At 41.6% G+C, this 19,731-nt stretch overlaps 1 protein-coding gene across 1 annotated transcript in view; it reads right to left on the reverse strand.

Moving 5' to 3' along the window:
- LOC136885932 (uncharacterized) overlaps positions 1 to 19,731 on the reverse strand; it is a 120,582-nt gene that overhangs the window by 19,857 nt on the left and 80,994 nt on the right. Inside the window, exons 6-8 of the mRNA XM_068230947.1 lie at positions 11,818 to 11,896; positions 10,466 to 10,626; positions 1,507 to 1,714 (exon numbers count right to left, since the gene is read on the reverse strand). Coding sequence (XP_068087048.1) covers positions 1,507 to 1,714; positions 10,466 to 10,626; positions 11,818 to 11,896 — 448 coding nt within the window. The remainder of the gene's footprint in view (positions 1 to 1,506; positions 1,715 to 10,465; positions 10,627 to 11,817; positions 11,897 to 19,731) is intronic.

Here is a 19,731-nt window from a genome sequence, read left to right on the forward strand (position 1 = left end):
CTTGACAGACATCTATATGGAATGGGGAGTGGACAAGCGTAGGATTTAGTGCATCAAAATATAATTTCATGCGGCTATTTCTAGCCGAGTGCAGCCCTTGTCAGGCAGACTCTCCGATGAGGGTGGGCGACATCTGCCATGTGTAGGTAACTGCGTGTTATTGTGGTGTTATGTGTGGTGTATGAGTTTCGATGATGATGGTGATGATGATGATGATGATGATGATGATGCTTGCTGTTTAAAGGGGCCTAACATCGAGGTCATTGGCCCCTAATTGTACGAAATGAGACGAAATGGAAGTACAAACTAAAAGTCCAAAATTCTCCACTGACCAGAATTCAAAACGTGAGGACGAAGAATGAATGGATGGAGATGAATTTAAAACAATCAGTGGATGCGACCCGCAATGCCTTACAGTCACAGATTCTGACGTAAAACAATATGATTACTGACCAAGGGACTGCTGGTATAGCATAACATTGAATCGATGATGCTTGCAGTGTAAAGGGGATCCAGAATCCAAGTCATCGGCCCCTCATAACGATACTTATCACTAGGAATCTAGAACCATGGTATTTGTCATGCTGCGGTACTAATCAAAAGTAGCAGAGACTCGCGGTACTCCACACATTATGGTACTACTCACAGGTTATGAAATTCGACATATACTACAGACCTATGGTTTTTCTCACATTGCGGCGCCATTTACACGCAACGCAACCCTATGGTGTTCAGCACATAAGAGTACTAACCACAGGGACCTCCCCCTATCCCGTGGTGTTCTTCATATAGTGGGTACTAATCATAGACAAGGCAGAACCATGGTAGCTACCATCCCACGGTCCTGCTCATATGATGGTACTAATCACAGGTACTGCAAAAGCCGACCGCACAGTGCTCCTGTTTGCTACTAATCACAAACCTATTTGGTACCTAATATAGTGGTACTACGCGCAAGTAAAAGCGACCCATGATGTTCTTCGCGTGGTGGTACTAATCACAAGTAGTTTCATGGTTGCAGGACAATCATCCCTTGGTCGCCCCTTTTAGTCGCCTCTTACGACAGGCAGGGGATACCGTGGGTGTATTCTTCGTCTGCGTCCCCCACCCACAGGGGGTTGTGTGAGTTTCAGGGATGAGCCAAGGGAATTAACCATTTAAGGTTAAAATCTTTGACCCGGCCGGGAATCGAACCCGGTACCCACTGAAACAACAGGCAGCACGCTAACCATTTAGCCATGGAGTTGCACAGGAGATAACTGACTCAGAGCCTGTAAAACTCTCACGAATGAAATAATCACCCCTCTAGAGTATGATAAGGTAAGGTCTCTTCGATGAAAGGGACTTATGTATGTCTCTCACTCATGACCATCCCTCAATACCGAATACACTTTCACGCCAAAACCAGGCAGCCCCCATTAGAAATAATATAGCAATATAAATTGGACTTTAATGGTTTAACCAGATGAAGATTGTCACGGATACAGTAGTTTTAGTCATAATTACCTGTAAGACCGGATTCCTTCGCAATTGCAGCGTTGTTGATCAGAATATCGACACCACCCAATGTTTCCTTTATCCACTTGAAGACAGCCAGGATGTCTTCTTCCTTAGCGAGGTCACATTTCTTGGCGTACAGTTTACCAGGCTTCGCTTTGGTTTCATGATAACGACCTCGGCTTTTTGCTTCTTGTTTCGCTTTGGCCACGGCTTCCTGAGGAGAAAGTAAGTATTTTACAGAGGAAAACAAAAACAAAAGAGTAGCGTTCATCTTAAAAGCGTTGCGCTTGAACTAGGATGCAACCGGAAAGGAAGGTGCAGGCTTGGAGAAACTGCATGAGACTGCTAAAGAAACGGGTTTAAAATTCTTCCATGGAAAGAACAAATACATGGAGTATAAGTACCAGAAAAAAAATGTGCTAGTATGCAAAGCACGGAAAAATTACAAAAACAGAAAAATGACATTAAATTGAACTGGTTCTAGAGGCGAACAAGGAAACAGAAACTAGAATTTGTTTACATACTAATACAGAACGGATATAATAAAAGGAAGATATCCTACGAGGCCAAAATCAGGCATTATTCCAGAGTGGTAAAACCAGAAGGACTGTACATATTGAAGTGTCTCATAGTGAATAAGAAGTGGGACAAGATAGAAGGTCTTATTGATTGGGTAATTCCACCTTTACAATACTATACAACATTATTTCTTTTTATTTTATTTTATTTTATTTGAAAAGGGACATGTTTCGTCTCTTCCATGTGAGACATCTTCAGCCTAATTATAATAAAACACATGCTACTCTTGGTAACACTAAAACAATTACTTATCCATACATTTTTAAGAGTTTTTTTGCTAGTTGCTTTACGTCGCACCGACACAGATAGGTCTTATGGCGACGATGGAACAGGGAAGGGCTAGGAGTGGGAAGGAAGCGGCCGTGGCCTTAATTAAGGTACAGCCCCAGCATTTGCCTGGTGTGAAAATGGGAAACCACGGAAAACCATTTTCAGGGCTGCCGACACTGGGGTTCGAACCTACTATCTCCCGAATACTGGTTACTGGCCGCACTTAAGCGACTGCAGCTATCGAGCTCGGTATTTTTAAGAGTCAAAACGACTCAGTCTATCATATATGGACTCAGTTAAAAAAAAAAGTTAATATTAAAATATTTTGTGTCATAGGAACAATTATTACGTGGTAAAAGTTTCATTGAGTTCTGATTCTCAAAATTTAAAAAATGGATGTGAAATCAAAATGTTCTAAAAAAGTAGAAATAATATCTTTATTAGGTTAATGTTGGTTCAAGTTTAAAGATGCTTGAGCCCTTCTTGAGACGGCATTAACCTAATAAAGATATTGTTTCTACTTTTAGAACTTCTTGATCTTCACATCTTTTTAGTGGGTATTTTTGTTCTGGAACATTTTTCCAAAATTCTATGTTAGAAACGCCACTTCGTTTGAGTCCTTTTAGTCCTTTGTCCTCTTGCATTTCTAGTAGCTCCAACTCTACAGCTGCTGTATCCTTTGTTATTGGTTATGAAACAGGACAGCCATCGCCCACAACATCAACAGCAAAATGATTTTCCAGTTATGTAAATAAAGGTTTAAGTGATGTCAAATAATTAAATCTGACATTTATTTTTTCAGCAAGACCAGAGATATAACTCATGTAATCTCCAGTTTCCACTTGAACGCCAGGAAGGCTTTCAGTAATTTTCTTCAAACACTTGAAGTGAGCAAATGTTTTAGTCTGAAGGTCTTTTCCAAAAAAGCTTTAACTTGCTATGAAAACTAAGTACAGTCTGGGCCAAGTCAGGAATAAGTTTTTCTCTTGCTTGTAAATATATGTTCAGCGTTTTAAAATGCTGACTACATCTGTACAAAAAAGACAAATCTAGCAACAACTGGGTGTCAAGAGCCGCATGCGGCTCGCGAGCCTCGTTGTGGCCACCCCTGCTGTAGAGCAATTCGAAAGTGATGCCAGATGACAGAGTTTGTGTTAACATCCGTTTATCACTTGGAAATCATTCAATATTCCAATTAGACATAAAACGTAATCGAGAAACAGAATGCGCAGTAGAGGTAAAGCAAAGCAAAGTCATCTCCGTACAGGGCATGAAGACCTTTGGAGGGGTGGAAGGTTCAAGCTTCTTCTATCCGTAAACTCTGTTGTAAGTGAGAGAGTGGCCGTGCTACCTTTGTCCTAAGGTAAGGGTGTATTCTGCCCGAAGGCAGGTCCGAACCTCCGCAGAGGTGTGCCTGAGCTGGAGTTTACGTACGGTAGGGTGGCCAGTTCCTTTCCGCACCTCCATTCCCTTACCGCCCACCATCAGCGCGTGGCAACCTATCCAAATCTTGACCACGACCAATGTTGCCTAACTTCGGAGATCTCACGGGATACGGCCGTTGGCACCTTTGTCCTAGGTACAGGTTTATCGACTTGACGCCCATGGGCGACCTGTCTGACTGTGAAGATGGAAACCTACGTAGGTTGATATCTAATGTCGAAGACGGCACACACACCCAGTCTATGAGCAGGAGGGATCAACCAATGAAGATTAAACTCCCCAATCCTGTCGGAATCGATCCCCGGACGCATAGTACGAATTAGCCATAGAACCGGACAATGAATTCGTGTCCTAAACCTGGGTGGTGGTAGTCTTTTCAGGCACATCACCGATTGAGGTGAGCTGCATGTACATACCAGCCCTCCTACTGTTCTGAAATTTCTGGCAGCATCGGCAATCGAACTGTGACCCCGGAGGACGGTACCTAATATCATCAAATACCGGGCGAGTTGGCCGTACGGTTAGGGGCGCGCGGCTTTGAGCTTGCATCCAGAAGATAGTGGGTTCGAACCCCACTATCGGCAACCTTGAAGATGGTTTTGCCGTGGTTTATCATTTTCACACCAGGCAGATGCTGGGGCTGTACCTTAATTCAGGCCAGGCCGCTTCCTTCTCAGTCCTAGACCTTTCCTATCCCTTCGTCGTCATAAAACCTGTCTGTGTCGGTGCGACGCAAATTGTGGAATAATAATAATAATAATAATAATAATAATAATAATAATAATAATAATAATAATAATAATAATAATAATAATCTACAACCTGTTTTCCAGTCTTTGACCTGGTCAGGGATGTATTGAATGAATCATATATTGGCTATTAGTACGATGGGATCACCACTCCCAAAGTGATTTATTAATGACTGATAGATGCTATGAAATGATAATGGAGAGTGTTGCTGGAATGAAAGATGACAGGGAAACCCGGAGTACCCGGAGAAAAACCTGTCCCGCCTCCGCTTTGTCCAGCACAAATCTCACATGGAGTGACCGAGGTTTGAACCACGGTATCCAGCGGTGAGAGGCCGAGGCGCTGCCGTCTGAGCCACGGAGGCTAATAATAATAATAATAATAATAATAATAATAATAATAATAATAATAATAATAATAATAATAATAAATAATAAACGTTTTATGTCCCTCTGCCCACATTCACGATTCATTCATGATGGGGTGTTGGAATATTGTCCTGCAGGAGTTCTTTTATATGATGGTAAATCTACGGACAAGACGATGACGTATTTTAATACCTTCAAATACCAATCTGAGCTGGGATCGAATCCATCAAAATGAACTCAGAAAGGCAGCCCTGCTTCGACTCCGACTCGGTATAAATTTTACAATTGTAGTTTGGGAAAGCTAATAGAGTTAAGTGCCAACATTGAACCTAAAAGTGTTCCTCCTGGCAAAGTAAGCTGTATGCCAATTCCAAGAGCCACCTATTGAGTCTATGCGCCTTTGTCCTTCCAAATAGTAAAATATAGTCTTGGCTGTATGTACCGGCACTTCTCGCAAAGCTAATGGAACCTTGTGCCAGCCCCGTTTTTGTTGTATCATTCTGTATCTAGCTCTGAGAAGAACAGTGAATATAAAGGTAAATAACGGGAACTCTTGTACCTTTACAAATGGAAATATTGTACATCTCAGTCTTTTAGAAAAAAAAGAAACATCAAACCAGAAACAGTGAAGGGTCCGTGTGTTGGAAGATTTAAAGAAGGTAATAACAACAGCAAAACCTTCAAAACTATTCCATGTCTTAGATATGGTCGGAAAATTCCTTGACTTCGAAAAGGCAGACAAAAAACTGGTGTTAAATTTCCCTTTCAATAAATGAATCTCAAATCGATCATGATTAACTTCTTTGCATCTAACGAATCGCTTTCCAGACAAATCTGTAAGGAATTTGGAGTGTAGGACTCAGTGCGTGGGAAGGATGAAAGTGACTCAGGGCCTGTGAAACTGCCGCGTATTAAGTACCCTAATCAGTTCTCCAGGGTGTGGTGAGATGAGGCCTCAATCATGGCCATCCAACAATACTTCACGGGTGCTAACTGACATCGTGTTAAGCCCCATTCACAATGCAAACGCGACGTAGCGTAAACTTAAAATTACCGGTAACTGTTTGCGGCGATGTTATCTGATGGAACCTGTACCGGGTGGTACACCTCCACGCCGCTAATTCAAACTTTGCGCCAGTTGAAACTCCTCTACTGGAGGAAGGCTGAACTTTATCTACTGTGTTAATTCTCAAGTTTCTCAGAAGATGTCCCTACTTGTAAATTTTGAAGTTTCTGAACTGGGCCGTTTTCGATGTATTTTTGTTTTGCCTGTAGTAAGAAGTGTGGACATTCTCTTCCAGATGGCACTACTGAAGGACTACAATTATGCACCCTAGTGCGAAGTGAAAGAACTGTGTTTTTTGGAGAAATTTTGAATTCATAAGTTTGTTCTTTGTTAAATTTCTTTCAGTTATTATTTAAGTTGGCAATATTAACCCTTTCTTTCCGCCAGTTTTGAATTTGACCAATAAGGAATTTCTGTAATTAATTTTCCACCAATAATGTGTTTCTTCTTCATCTAGTGTAGGGGTTTTCGTTGTTAGCCAATAAAATTCTTGTGGGAGGGTGTTCTCATTCCTGAAACGCCTCGAACTTTCCACGAGGGTATATAAACTGCTGATTTTCGGGTCTCCGCGCCACTTCTGTAACATCTATCAGTGTGTAAAGTACGTAGCAGGGGGCGGGTAGCGCCTCTTTCTTCGGGCAGCAGTTCAACCACCAGGTAATGGCCGTTTAATAACTTCTTTTCTTGCTAGCTCAGCAGTTTAACTCTCGGGGCAGGTCCGAAGCCTTTCTACCATGTAACTTTCCCCTAAAATGTAAATACACTTGGTATCAATTCTATCTTTTTAAACTACATATCGGGATAGAGAGTGCTTAACCCTCTCGAGCTCCCACTCATATTGCATTGAGGTGAACTTATTTTCACAACCGTTTCTTCCTTAACGTAATGTGAATTGTCTCCTTCTATAAGTCACCTCTTTAGTATTGGATTAGCCCTTGCAGTAACGGCCTAGTGCCAAGTAGGTTTTATATAAAGTGTATTAGGAGTGCAAGAACGCCTCGTCTCAAGTTGGTATTTTAGAGGCCATGTAATTGACCTGTTTCTTTACAGAATAGGCCTCAGTAGGTTGGGTATTTTTACCCCTGTGTTATTTATGTTTGGAGGTCAACTTGAATGTGGAGTTTGGTGTGGCCTTTGATAGGCTTGAACTTAAGAGCGAGTCGCTCTTTCTTAAAACTTGTTTCTGCGTGCCTCTAGGAGGCTTTACTGTGTAATTGGGAGCAAGAGCTCCTGGGCATGATTGGGGTCTTCTGCCCCTTTGTTGTATCTTGTATATAGTAAAGTTGGGCTCATTGCTCAAGAATTATGTGCCTGGCTCTCGGAGCCCAAATCCTGAACACTGTAATTGTACATTTTCGAATTGTTACTAGGCTACTAAGTACCTGTTATATTTGTTTTTTCTTGATCTTAAAAAGAAAATATAACCGTGTTAAATTTTATCTTAACTTTAATTTCGTATTTTGAGACCTGTTCACCCCCGCACCTTCTTTCACCTCTGCACATCCACAATACTCCGTAACAGAACCATTCACAATGCACCGACGTAAACTTAACTGAGAGTCCGTAAAATTAAGGGATTGCAAACTCCAAGCTCTTGTGGTTAATTTTACGAAGTTTAACAACCGGCCAATCTGAGCAGACGTAAACAGTGTTTTTTGTGCGCGATATAATGACTCCTTTCGACGAAACACTTGTAATACTCTTTCAAATCAACTCTTGTTTGTATGTATGATAAAAGGAAAAAGCATTACAAAGACGCTGTTCCCAAAGAGAATACATAGAAATAAATCTGCTGTAGCAATGAAATGTGACGGTAAATGGCGGGAGACAAGCTCGCAGCGCTGGCGACCGGGAGAGTGACAATCCCCGTCACAGATAAAACAGTGTCCCTGTATATTTCTTAACATTATGACATATTACTAGTTTACGAAAACGATATCGTACCAAAACATCTGTGATAGCTAGGCGCATAGATGTCGGTAAGGAGACTTTTTTTTTTTTTTTTTTTTTTTTGCAAGTTGCTTTACGTCGCACCGACACAGATAGGTCTTATGGCGACGATGGGACAGGGAAGGGCTAGGAGTGGGAAGGAAGCGGCCGTGGCCTTAATTAAGGCACAGCCCCAGCATTTGCCTGGTGTGAAAATGGGGAAACCACGGAAAACCATCTTCAGGGCTGCCGACAGTGGGGTTCGAACCTACTATCTCCCGAATACTGGATACTGGGTACTGGCCGCACTTAAGCGACTGCAGCTATCGAGCTCGGTAGGTAAGGAGACCTTACACTTCTTTTTTTTTTTATTAGAAAAGGAGACACAAATCGTAAGATAGTGTCAAACAGTTCATGTCCAAAACGAACCAATGAGGATCATTTTTTGCAGTAGACCACCAAAATCGCCGAGAGATAACCTTCACTGATTCAAGGGATGAACCCATTTTCTGCGCCATTGTTTACTTCGTCTCCAGGTACATAGTTCCCAGGAACAAAGCAAGATATGTTTGGAGTGATTTGAATTCCGCTACCACGTACATAATTAATAATTAGAAATATACAACATTGTAGCTGGCTAAATGGTCGTTAAGACCGAAAGCCAAAAATTATTTTTTTAATACAAATGATTCCATATTATTGCCTTTTCATACCTTATAAGGTATGGTTATTCTCTCCTCAAATATGTTGAGATACAATGATAACAAATGAGACATATATTAAGACCATCAAACTTCCTTTTTATACTTTTTATGAAATACTATCTTTAAAATTAACGACTTTTGTTGAATATCTCAAAATTCACCTTTGGTACTTATTCCGCTTAGCTTTCCCACTCTACTTTGATACTGGGCTAACTGACATTTACATATTCAAAGGAGAAAGGATTGTAACGTGCTCCTGCCATAACCCGTCGATCTACGTTCTACAAGCTTCTCGAAATATCGTCGCATCAACGTCTCCATATACTCTGCAATATCTACATTTCTACTGGACTATATGCTTTCTACTGTTATTATTATCTATGTATTAATGGTTTAATCATATCTGGTGCTCACCCGTCTCTTCCTTCCCGTGTCTCACTACATACTGACTGCCACTCTGTGTTTACATTCTACGGCCTACGTCATCTGTTACGTCACCCAAAACTTCTCGAAGTTTCTGGGCTTCCTTTCTTGGCGTATATATAATGCACTACCGTGCTCGTCTCACCAGCCTGACACATCAGAGAGAGAGAGAGAGAGAAAGAGAGAGAGAGAGAGAGAGAGAGAGTGTGTGTGTGTGTGTGTGTGTGTGTGTGTGTGTGTGTATACTGTCCTTGTGCGGCTTGCTGTATTCAAGCGCAAGTCTTCTCCGTCCAACAGGGAACATCGTATCGTCGGGACACTGGGTGAGCTAACACTTCACTTCTAATTTTGCATAGACTAAATTTGCCCTTTCAGGCACTTGTCTGTTTATTCATTCTGCTTATTGAAGGCCTTTTTTTTTGTGTGTGCCTAATCTGTTTCGATGTTCTCTGGACTTAAAATTTTCACGACATAAAATGAAGATGAAAATCTTTAATTTGGACTAAGAGTGACCACCGTCGACATGATATGTTCAAACCTTTTAAATAGCACAGTAGCCGGCGAAAGAACTCTCTCTAGGTATTGCGCAATCGGATTCCTGTTTTTCTTTCATCCTCGTTATTTGTTTTAATCTTCCTCCTTTCCCTCCCGTCCCTCCTTTGTTTGCATTATCAGTGTTTTGTAAAACACCCTGGAGTGTTATTTTTTTTTAATCGTGGCCAATAATTATGGTTGTCATGCTAAAATGTTACTTTATGAAAAGTTTATCCTTGTTATCCTAAAAAGGAATGTTATGAGTTTACGGTATGTGTAAATCGTTTTAAAGTTTGTGAGAAGATTTTGGGTAGCAGTTTCTTCCTATGTTTTGATTGTTTCGAACTCTGTGGTCTTTGATGAAAGTGGGAAAACGCATTTCTGGACTTCATCTATATTGTCTCTTGGCTTTTTTTCAGATCTCATGTTAACCTGTGTATGTAATTTTCAAGGGCAATTGTCTAATATATTTCATTATCCGAATTGTCGGAAGATGGTTCTTTTCTCATTTCTGGTGCCTACCACGGAAATCCTCTCCATCCCCCTCCCAGTCTTGCTTCCTATCACTCTGCTCGTTACTGTTTATTTTACGCAGAATCTTGGTCTCATCAACCTTGTTAGGAAAGCTGGTGACGTATTCTCGCCATTGCTTTGGAATAATCTTGTTTTTCAAACAGCGCCGATGCAAAAATCCTATGCCATAATAACTTGTGTTGCAAAATTGCGTTACAGGATGTTAAGAGGGGGATTTAAATACTTTCTTGCTGATATTTCTAATTACTTTCCTAGCCTTACGGTAGGCCTAAAAGTTACATGGAATTGAAGAGATTGATACAAGGCTCGTGCTGCAAGGAGGGCGGCATGGTTCATGGTTAAAACTTTGCTACATCCCCACTCACCTCTATCTTGTCCACTCTGCGAGCCACAGCTACGACATGAACTCCGTGGTCTTGTAAATGGTAGGCTACAGCTGCTCCTATACCAGCACTAGCTCCTGTCACTAAAGCTACACGACCTGACCAACGCTCCATGTTGTCTGTCAGATAGACACACTCTCTGTCTGTTCAATAGAATTCCTTTTATATTCTCCGAGACAAGTCAAGATTGCTCTTATCAAATCCAGAGACCTTGGATTTTCTCAGCTGAGTGAATACTCTTCCATGCTATCAGCACTTGAATGTAAAAAGATGACAGGGCATTTTATATCACTAAAAACGGCCTACAAAGGGTTACTTAAGTGAAGAAAGTTACATCACATAATTAGATTCTCTAGGTTAGTGGTGTAGAAATTCCGTGCATGTCTTTTACTCGGAGGCCCTATATTCCGTCTTGGCTGTTCGAAGGAATTTAATCCTGGACTCAGAAGGTGCCACCCCACCAACACTACAATCTCGTGTCGGACTGAAGAGATAGTAGTTATATTATAGAGGGCAATAGAAGGTGGTGGTGGTGGTGATTATTGTTTTAAGAGGAAGTACAACTAGGCAACCATCCTCTATCTAACACTAATCAGAGGGAAAAAATGGAAGGGATCCGACACTTCGAAAAATGAAGATGTCGGCCAAAGGAAGAGAAGGGCCACGAAGGGCGTGAAAATGAAAGACTCCCTAGCCCTCGCAAACCTAATAGCGTCGGGGTCGGAAAGGAACAAGAGTTGACCAAGAGAGGTCGGATAGGATAGATGAAAGTGAGGAGCCTGGCACAAGTAAGTGGAAGCAATGCCAGGACTCAGCTAAGGGCCCCGTGGTTGCCAACCCACGCTCCAAAGTTCAGAGCCCCTGAGGCCCCTTTTAGTCGCCTCTTACGACAGGCAGGGGATACCGTGGGTGTTATTCTACCGCCCCCACCCATAGGGGGAAGGCAATAGAAGGAAGGACAAGCACACACCGGTGGTGGTGTTCAGCACCACACAAGATTAGTAATAAAACACAAACAATGTCAGAACACTTACCTGGGAAGCACTCCCTTGCCGAAATAACCCCGGAGAAGCGACACCGGAAAAAAAAAAGGTCACGCCGGTGGTTGCAGAGTGGCCTTCGGCTGGTCCGACAGCTCTGCACTCCGACCAACCAACCGAGCAGAGGAGGGGTGGCCGCGGCTTTGTCGTGGCTCTACGTCTCTGGATTGGGGAGACGGACAGAGTCTGCTCCTCACCGTCGGCGGTCCTCAGAATGGTTTTCCTCCATTCTCCTGTACTAAGGCGAATGCCGGGATAGTTCCTAATTTAGACCTCGGCCGCCCACCCTCTCACCTTCTCCGTTCATCTCCTTCACCGTAAGAACTCTCCTGGCCTGAGATACGGCGTCACCGTCTAAGAGGCCCGCCTCCCCCTTCAGGGGAGGAATTAAAACATTTTAGTAGTAGTGCCTAAAAAAAACAACCTCTCCGCATAAATAATAATAATAATAATAATAATAATAATAATAATAATAATCGTATGGCCTCAGCTACCGTGTGCAGACATTTCGATTTGACGCCATCTGGCTGTCTACTCGTCAATTTCGACGTTCCGTTTTACTCTAGGTCCGCTAGATGGCAGACAGAGTAAACCGGATCTCTCTTGGGCGTCCATGGCTGAGATTTAATTTTGTCGAGTAAATACCAAATGTATCACCAGAGATCTTTTACATGCCGACATCGTACGACATGGAGTGTCGAATGGACTTTTTTCCGCCCTTCAAAAATCCGACTACCTCTGCCGGGTTTGAACCCGCTATCTTGGGATCCGGAAGCCGACACTCTACCACTGATCCACAGAGGCAGCTAAATAAGAGGGGAAGACAAAACAAGATTACGCTACCAGTAGGACTAGTATTTTTCTCAAATTACGCAAATAAAATCCTTTTTTTTAACTTGAGAACAATTTAATTGAAAATACAGGATGAACCGAAATTCGCGCACTCGGACGTCGCAGCGCAACTCCTCACATGCCAGCAATTTTAAAAAAAAATGTCTATTACAAAAGTTCGTCCTGCGAGTATATCTGGTAGAAAAAGCCCCTGTTCAGCATAGATGGTGAGGCCACCTAGGAAATGTACTGATCCTATGGTAACCCCGACCCAAAGTCTCACGCTCCAGGACACTGTGCCCTTGAGACGGTAGAGGTGAGATCCGTCGCTGAGTCCGGGGGAGAAACCAAACCACGACGTTAAACTGACTCAAAAAATATATAAAAAATCAATTAAAAATCTGAGCAATCCGCTCAAGGAAAATAAGGAAAAAACACTAAAAGAACAATATAACATGTCCGCCTCTATGGTGTAGTGGTTAGTGTGATTAGCTGCCACCCCCGCAGGCCCGGGTTCGATTCCCGGCTCTACCACGAAATTTGAAAAGAGGTACGAGCGCTGGAACGGGGCCCACTTTGCCTCGGGAGGTCAACTGAGTAGAGGTGGGTTCGATTCCCACCTCAGTCATCCTGGAAGTGGTTTTCCGTGGTTTCCCACTTCTCCTCCAGGTAAATGCCGAGATGGTACCTAACTTAAGGCCACGGCCACTTCCTTCCCTATTCCTTGTCTATCCCTTCCAACCTTTCCATCCCCGCGCAAGGTTCCTGTTCAGCACAGCAGGTGAGGCCGCCTGGGCGAGAACTGGTCATCCTTCCCAGTTGTATCCCCCAACCCAGGGTCTGAAGCTACAGGACGTTGCCCTTGAAGCGGTAAAGGTGGGATCCCTCGCTGAGTTCCACGGAAAAGCTGACCCTGGAGGGTAAACAGATTAAGAAGAACAACAACAACAACAGTATAACATTAAAGCGTCCGCCGTTCGGGAGGGATAAAAAAAGACAAAAAGTTAATTAAACATAATAACTCAAAGCACTAAAAGTAGGTTCCTAATTGGGTTGAGTGGCTCCGACGTTTGAGGTGCTTAAATACGTCAGCCGCGTGTCCGGGTCCATGGCTAAATGGTTGGGGCTGTTCCTTAATTAAGGGCACGACCGCTTCCTTCCCATTCCTAGGCCTTTCCTATCCCATCGTCGCCATAAGACCTGTCTGTGTCGGTGCGACGTAAAAAAAATAGCAAATAAAATACATAACCTAGCCTATAATCGCAACAAATACATTTTTAAAAATCAGTTTTACACACAACCTAACTTGTGTCAGTTATACACTCTATAACTTGAAACAATTGTTCAGTTCTTGACGACACTTCCCAGGATACAAGCCCTGTCTTGGCTCAGCGTCACTTGTCGTTCTAAACTGCTCTCGCCTAGCGACAGTCTGTCGATCAAGTCGATCCGATCTTGGTGCGGGTTTGCAATTAAATTAATTACATAAAATTACTCATTACAAAAATACTACCCATCGGATTTCGTTCAAATGAATTCCTAAACCCTCCCAAGAGTAATAAGAAAACATTGTGACATTTCGGTCTAGTAGGTTTTGAGTCCATTTGTGACATACAAACAAACATTCATTTATATGTATATACTAGAAAATATAACTCCGTTGACGAGTAGTGCAGTTAGGTACGTAGATTATAGATATAGCATATTATAATAATTTTATCGTAATAGTTCTATCAGTCTGCACGATTTTTTGTTTTTCTTTCGAGAGTCAATATTAATATTCATTTCAGGAGTCGGACATATGGAGGGACTGAGGATAACTACTGTGGAGGGGCGGGTGCCATGTTTCCTCGATAGCATGTCCGAGAAGTTCCATTTCTTACAATAATATTTATAACACACTTTTCAGGCCATTCTCTTTTTCTGTTCAACTTCTCAATTACTCACAAATACTTGTATTAAATTTTTATTCATCATATTTCCGGACAGGTTATTCTTTGTTTGTGCTTTTAGTGCACGTTTTTTTTTCAATTATACTATAATCTTTTTTGTAAACTGCATGTATCGATAATTAAGATTAAAATAATCAGTACCATCTCCCGGCTCTATGATTTCCGAAATTATGGGAGGTTATTATCTTAAATCTCCCGTTAACACTATGGTTGTGAGCTTTTCAATAACCCATCAGTGTAAATACATTTAGCCTTCTTTATTTGATCGAATACTAAAAAATACTGCAGTTAAGAACAGCGATGATGAATTTTATTTAGCGAATATCATAGGGATATACAAAATTATCCATACATAGATTTTATTACCATCCGTTGATACCAACATTTTACAATTGAAACTCTTCACATCAACTGAACATGCGTCATTTTGTCGACTCACCGCACGTTTCTTCTTTCTTGTGAGATAGTGGGTAGAACTTCTCCACCATGCCTCCTTGACCTAACGCAGGAAGCTTTCGCAGAGGTGATGGCTCCTCCCCGCCATCACCCGTGGCGACCATCCAGTAAGTCGATGCGCTTTGTCGCCCCCGGAATCCTTTCGGACGCGCACCTCATCCCGCGTATTTGTTAATATCTCCGAAGTTTCAGTCGTTTCCGACACTCGGGACTGAATCCCCTAACAGAGAAAACCCCTGTTCTGAGGAGCAGTACCTCGTGTCGAGCTCGACTGTCACCCCGACGATATTAACAAGTACAGTGGGGCAGTACCAACTGCGATCGCAGCAGGCTTCCCCGTAGTGATGGCCCCTCCCCGCCATCACCCGTGGCAACCATCCAGAGAGTCAGCACGCTTGATTGCCCCCGGAATCCTTACGGACGCGTGCTGGGTGAACGGGGAATAGCGACAACTTTTATTATCCTTCTTATATGAACTGAATGCGGACTGCACAGTAAGCGACCTGTTCAACAATAGTATGTTTCTGTCGTGTCTTATTGTTGACTGTGCACCGAATGTGTTGCAATTATGGAGCAGAATGAAGGCTTCTCCCAATTCCATTATTTCCTACCAGAACTTAAAATTATAGGTATATCACACTAAGGAATAGAGTCGTAAGAAAATAGAACTCAGTTTCTCTCGTATATTATATTGTTTCCTTCCAGAGGATTTTTGAATTGGGCTGTGAAACTTCTGCTCTCGCGTTCTGTTCTGGACACTTTTTCCTTTAAGGATATCAAATACTGTAGTAACGTTTCTACCTCAGTCCTGGAGATGGTGCATCACCCTCAATGATCAGTGACTACTATGTGTCGCATGTATGAGAAGCTGCCACTTTCTCATATATTAATACGTTTTTTGTGACAATAATGAGATTATACGTTTCCTTGGAAACAAATCCGACATGTCAAGCTTCCAAAAACTGAACCATAATATCATTTCCAGTTATTCAGAGAACTTCCTTCGTGATATACAGGCCGTATCGAGGCTTTCATCCACCCGAGAGTCCACATGCATGTCGCATAAATTCTAAATACTACCTAACATTGCTATATAAAATCTTCCTCCACGAGCTACATCTCACATTAATATAACAGTTAACCTTTTTTTTAACTCTCCATCACATACTTTCACAATTTCTGTGAAGCTTATACAAGAAAATGAAAGCCCCATGGCTCTTAACTTAGAGTGTGGGTTGGCGACCAGGGGGCCTTTTTGATATATTACACAACTCTAAATCACAAAATAAATATAAATCTGGAGTATACAGATTCAAATGTAACAACTGCAGCTCCTCATACATCAGTCAAACTGGACGCAACTTTAATATCAGATACTCCGAAAATATCAACGCCATTAAATACAACAGATTCTCTGTTATAGGACAACACATACGAGACTCCAAACATAATTTCACCAATATTGAAAAAGACATAAAAATGCTTAAAATCATTAACAAACGCCCCCTTCTAAACACTACTGAAAATCTTTTATTCACCTTGATCAATACTTCAACCTTAATTTCAATTTAAACGACATATCTGAAAAACCCAATATTCTTTTCGACTTCCTAATCCTTCTTCTCAAAAATGCTAAATTTCTAAACACGAATTCAATTTCCCATGCATTACACAGTTCCTACCCACGTTTTCTATCTCCAATAAGCCATCCTCCTAACCCACTCTAAACTACCCCTCCTTTATTTCCCTATCCTATTCTTTCCCATTTTCTTTTAACGTCCAGTTCTGTTAATCTTCTCTTATCTACTAATCCTCCTCCTTTATTACCTTATCCTAACTTTTCTTTTCACCTCTCCTCTCGAAAAAATATATTTTCCGAATTGAACTCTATACTATACTGTCTGTACTACCCGGCGTAGTCCGGTTGGTTTAGGATGTTTACTTTTAAGATTAGTATCACCAGTTAGTTAAGTGAAAGTGAATTTTTATAGAATTCCTTTCTGGGATATGGATTTTTACCATCTATTATATCGTTTTAGAGTTATTTAGATGTGTTTGATTTCAAGTTTTAAATGATTTCATTTTTGGGTAAAATTTTATCCTTGTGGAAGCTCAAATTGATTGGGAAGTATTTGATCCTTTCAAAAAGATAATAGGTGATAACTTCATGTGTTTATCAGTCACGGTATAGATATGATCTGTCACTGAGACTCTCACCAATCAGCCTTGAGACCCCAAACGCAGTGGATTCACCACTAACCTCGGTCATTTTATACTATACACTACAAAACTCCTTTCACTGCACCGTCCCAATGGAGGCTGAACGTCGACTTACACGATATCCAGAGAGTCACAACAATGAATTCGACATTAATATCGGTTATTTTCTATTATTTTTTTAAATTTTTGACGGTTATTTTTACATTCATTTTCACCTCTTCTCAACCTCCATACCAATTGCGGTGAAGTATGACTTATCCATCCAGAGTGCCACAGTTCAACTCAATGAACTCGTAAACATTAATATCAGTCATTTTCGTTTATCTTTATATTTCACCACCTCCACGAGTAGTGCTACTGGTGTTTTACCCAATAGTATTTTTTTCAGATAGTAAGTCATATATGTACCAATTTTGTATGAGGGCTATGTTGGAAGAAACATACACAGAACGACGCCCGGAGTATCAATATTCGTCTCACTACTCCACACTATTTTCGATTATTTTTAAATCTCAGCCCTTCCCACCCCACCACTAGCGTGCTAGGTCTACCATACCTCCTCGCAGTTTGTCTCACGACACTAAGTCATAAATGTACCAAGTTTGGCTGAAATCTCTCCCGTAGTCCAGAAAACTATGGATTCAACACTAATATCGTTCGTTTTTAGTTAGAATTATATTTCGCCCCCATCCCTAGGGCTTCTACGGGTGTCTTGCCCCTGCAGTATTTTTTACAGATAGTGTGATTTATTAAATAAATTTAGTATTGTACCAAGTTTAGTTGACACCTATGCTGGAACATGCATACAAACACCCAAAATCTCGGTCATTTGCACATTTTCTTTTCTTCACCGCTTCTCACAACCCTGCTTACTGGGGATCAACTTGGACTTAAACGACATCCGGAGTGTCACTATTCATTTCAGACATCCCGAAAAGTATGGATTCGACACTATTTTCGATTAATTTTATGTCTCCCTAACCCCCCCGCCTTCAAGGTTGCTGAACTCACTTCAGTAGGGAACACTACGAAATTCTTATCTCTTAATGCTGAACATGGACTTTTAAAAATCCGGAGTGTCACTATACATCTCAGCGACGCTGAACACTATAGATTCGTCACTATTTCCGATTAATTTTATATCTCATTACCCCTCGCCCCCCACCCCAAAGGGTGATGAACTTTGAATTTAAAAAATTCCGGAGTGCCACTATTCATCTCAGCGACCCCGAAAACTATGGATTCGACTTATATTTTCTATTACTATAATTATTATATCTCACTCCCGCCTCGCCCCCCCCGCCTCCCCACTTAGGGTGCTGAATATGAACTTTGAAAAATCCGGAGTGCCACTATTCATCTCAGCGACCCCGAAAACTATGGATTCGATACTATTTCCGATTATTTTTATATCTCACTCTCCCCTCGTCCCTCACCTCAAAGGGTGATGAACTTGGACTTTAAAAAATTCGGAGCGTCACTATACATTTCAGCGACCCCGAAAATTGTGGATTTGGCACTATTACCGATTATTTTTATATCTCATTACCCATCGCCCCCCACCCCAAAGGGTGATGAACTTGGACTTACAAAAATTCCGGAGTGTCACTATTCATCTCAGTGACCCCGAAACTATGGATTCGACTTGTATTTTCTATTATTAATATGTTTATAACTCCCTCACCCTCGCCCCCCCCCAGCTAAGGGTGCTGAATATGGACTTAAAAAATCCCGAGTGTCACTATTCATCTCAGCGACCCCTTAAACTATGGATTCGACACTATTTCCGATTATTTTTTTATATCATTCCCCCCTCGTTCCTACCACCCCAAAGGGTGATGAACTTGGACTTCAACAAATTCCGGAGTATCACTATTCATCTCAGCCACCCTGAAAATGATGAATTCGGCTCTATTTTCTATTCTTCTTCTTCTTCTTCTTATTATTATTATTATTATTATTATTATTATTATTATTATTATTATTATTATTATTATTTCTCACTTCCCCTCGCTCCCGCCCCGAAGGGGACTGAAATTGGACTTTAAAATCCGGAGTGTCACTATTTATCTCAGCGACCCCGAAAACTATGATTTCAACACTATTTTCGATCTTTTTTTTTAACTCGTCCCCCAAGGCCTCCCCTTTAAGGGCGCTTGTGGTATCTTTCCCCCACGAGGTTTTTTCCTGATACTAAGTCATAAGTGTACCAGTTTGGTTGAAATCGCTCGAGTGGTATAGGAGGAGATGCAGTAAATACATACATACCTATATACCCACCTATAGACCTATAGATTACATACACTAGCCTTTGCTCGTTGGAAACCCCCAGTTGCTCTTCGTTAGGAGGGGGGGGGGGGTGATAACTCTTGTCATTCCATTGTTGATATTCTATATTTTTAAAAGTTTCTTAAATATTGTACACGTCTAATACACAGCTACATCCTTCAAAATGAGCAGACCTATCAATGTTGGTACTATGACATGAAAGTACATCTCGATCACGGCATGTTGCATTGCTATTTCAAAATAATGGGCATAAGAATGCACCTCCTATCAAGAAAGGTACTTTGTAAGTCGATGCGGCGTGTTTTCATCCTCCTATATACAGCGAATATTATCCTCATCACGACGTGCAGGTCGCCTACGGGAGTCAAATCACAAGACCTGCACGTGGCGAGCCGAACATGTCCTCGGGCACTCCCGGCACTAAAAACCATACGCTATTTCATTTAGCGGACTATCATGG

Source organism: Anabrus simplex, chromosome X (genome assembly GCF_040414725.1).
Source record: "Anabrus simplex isolate iqAnaSimp1 chromosome X, ASM4041472v1, whole genome shotgun sequence".
Classification (NCBI taxonomy): domain Eukaryota; kingdom Metazoa; phylum Arthropoda; class Insecta; order Orthoptera; family Tettigoniidae; genus Anabrus; species Anabrus simplex.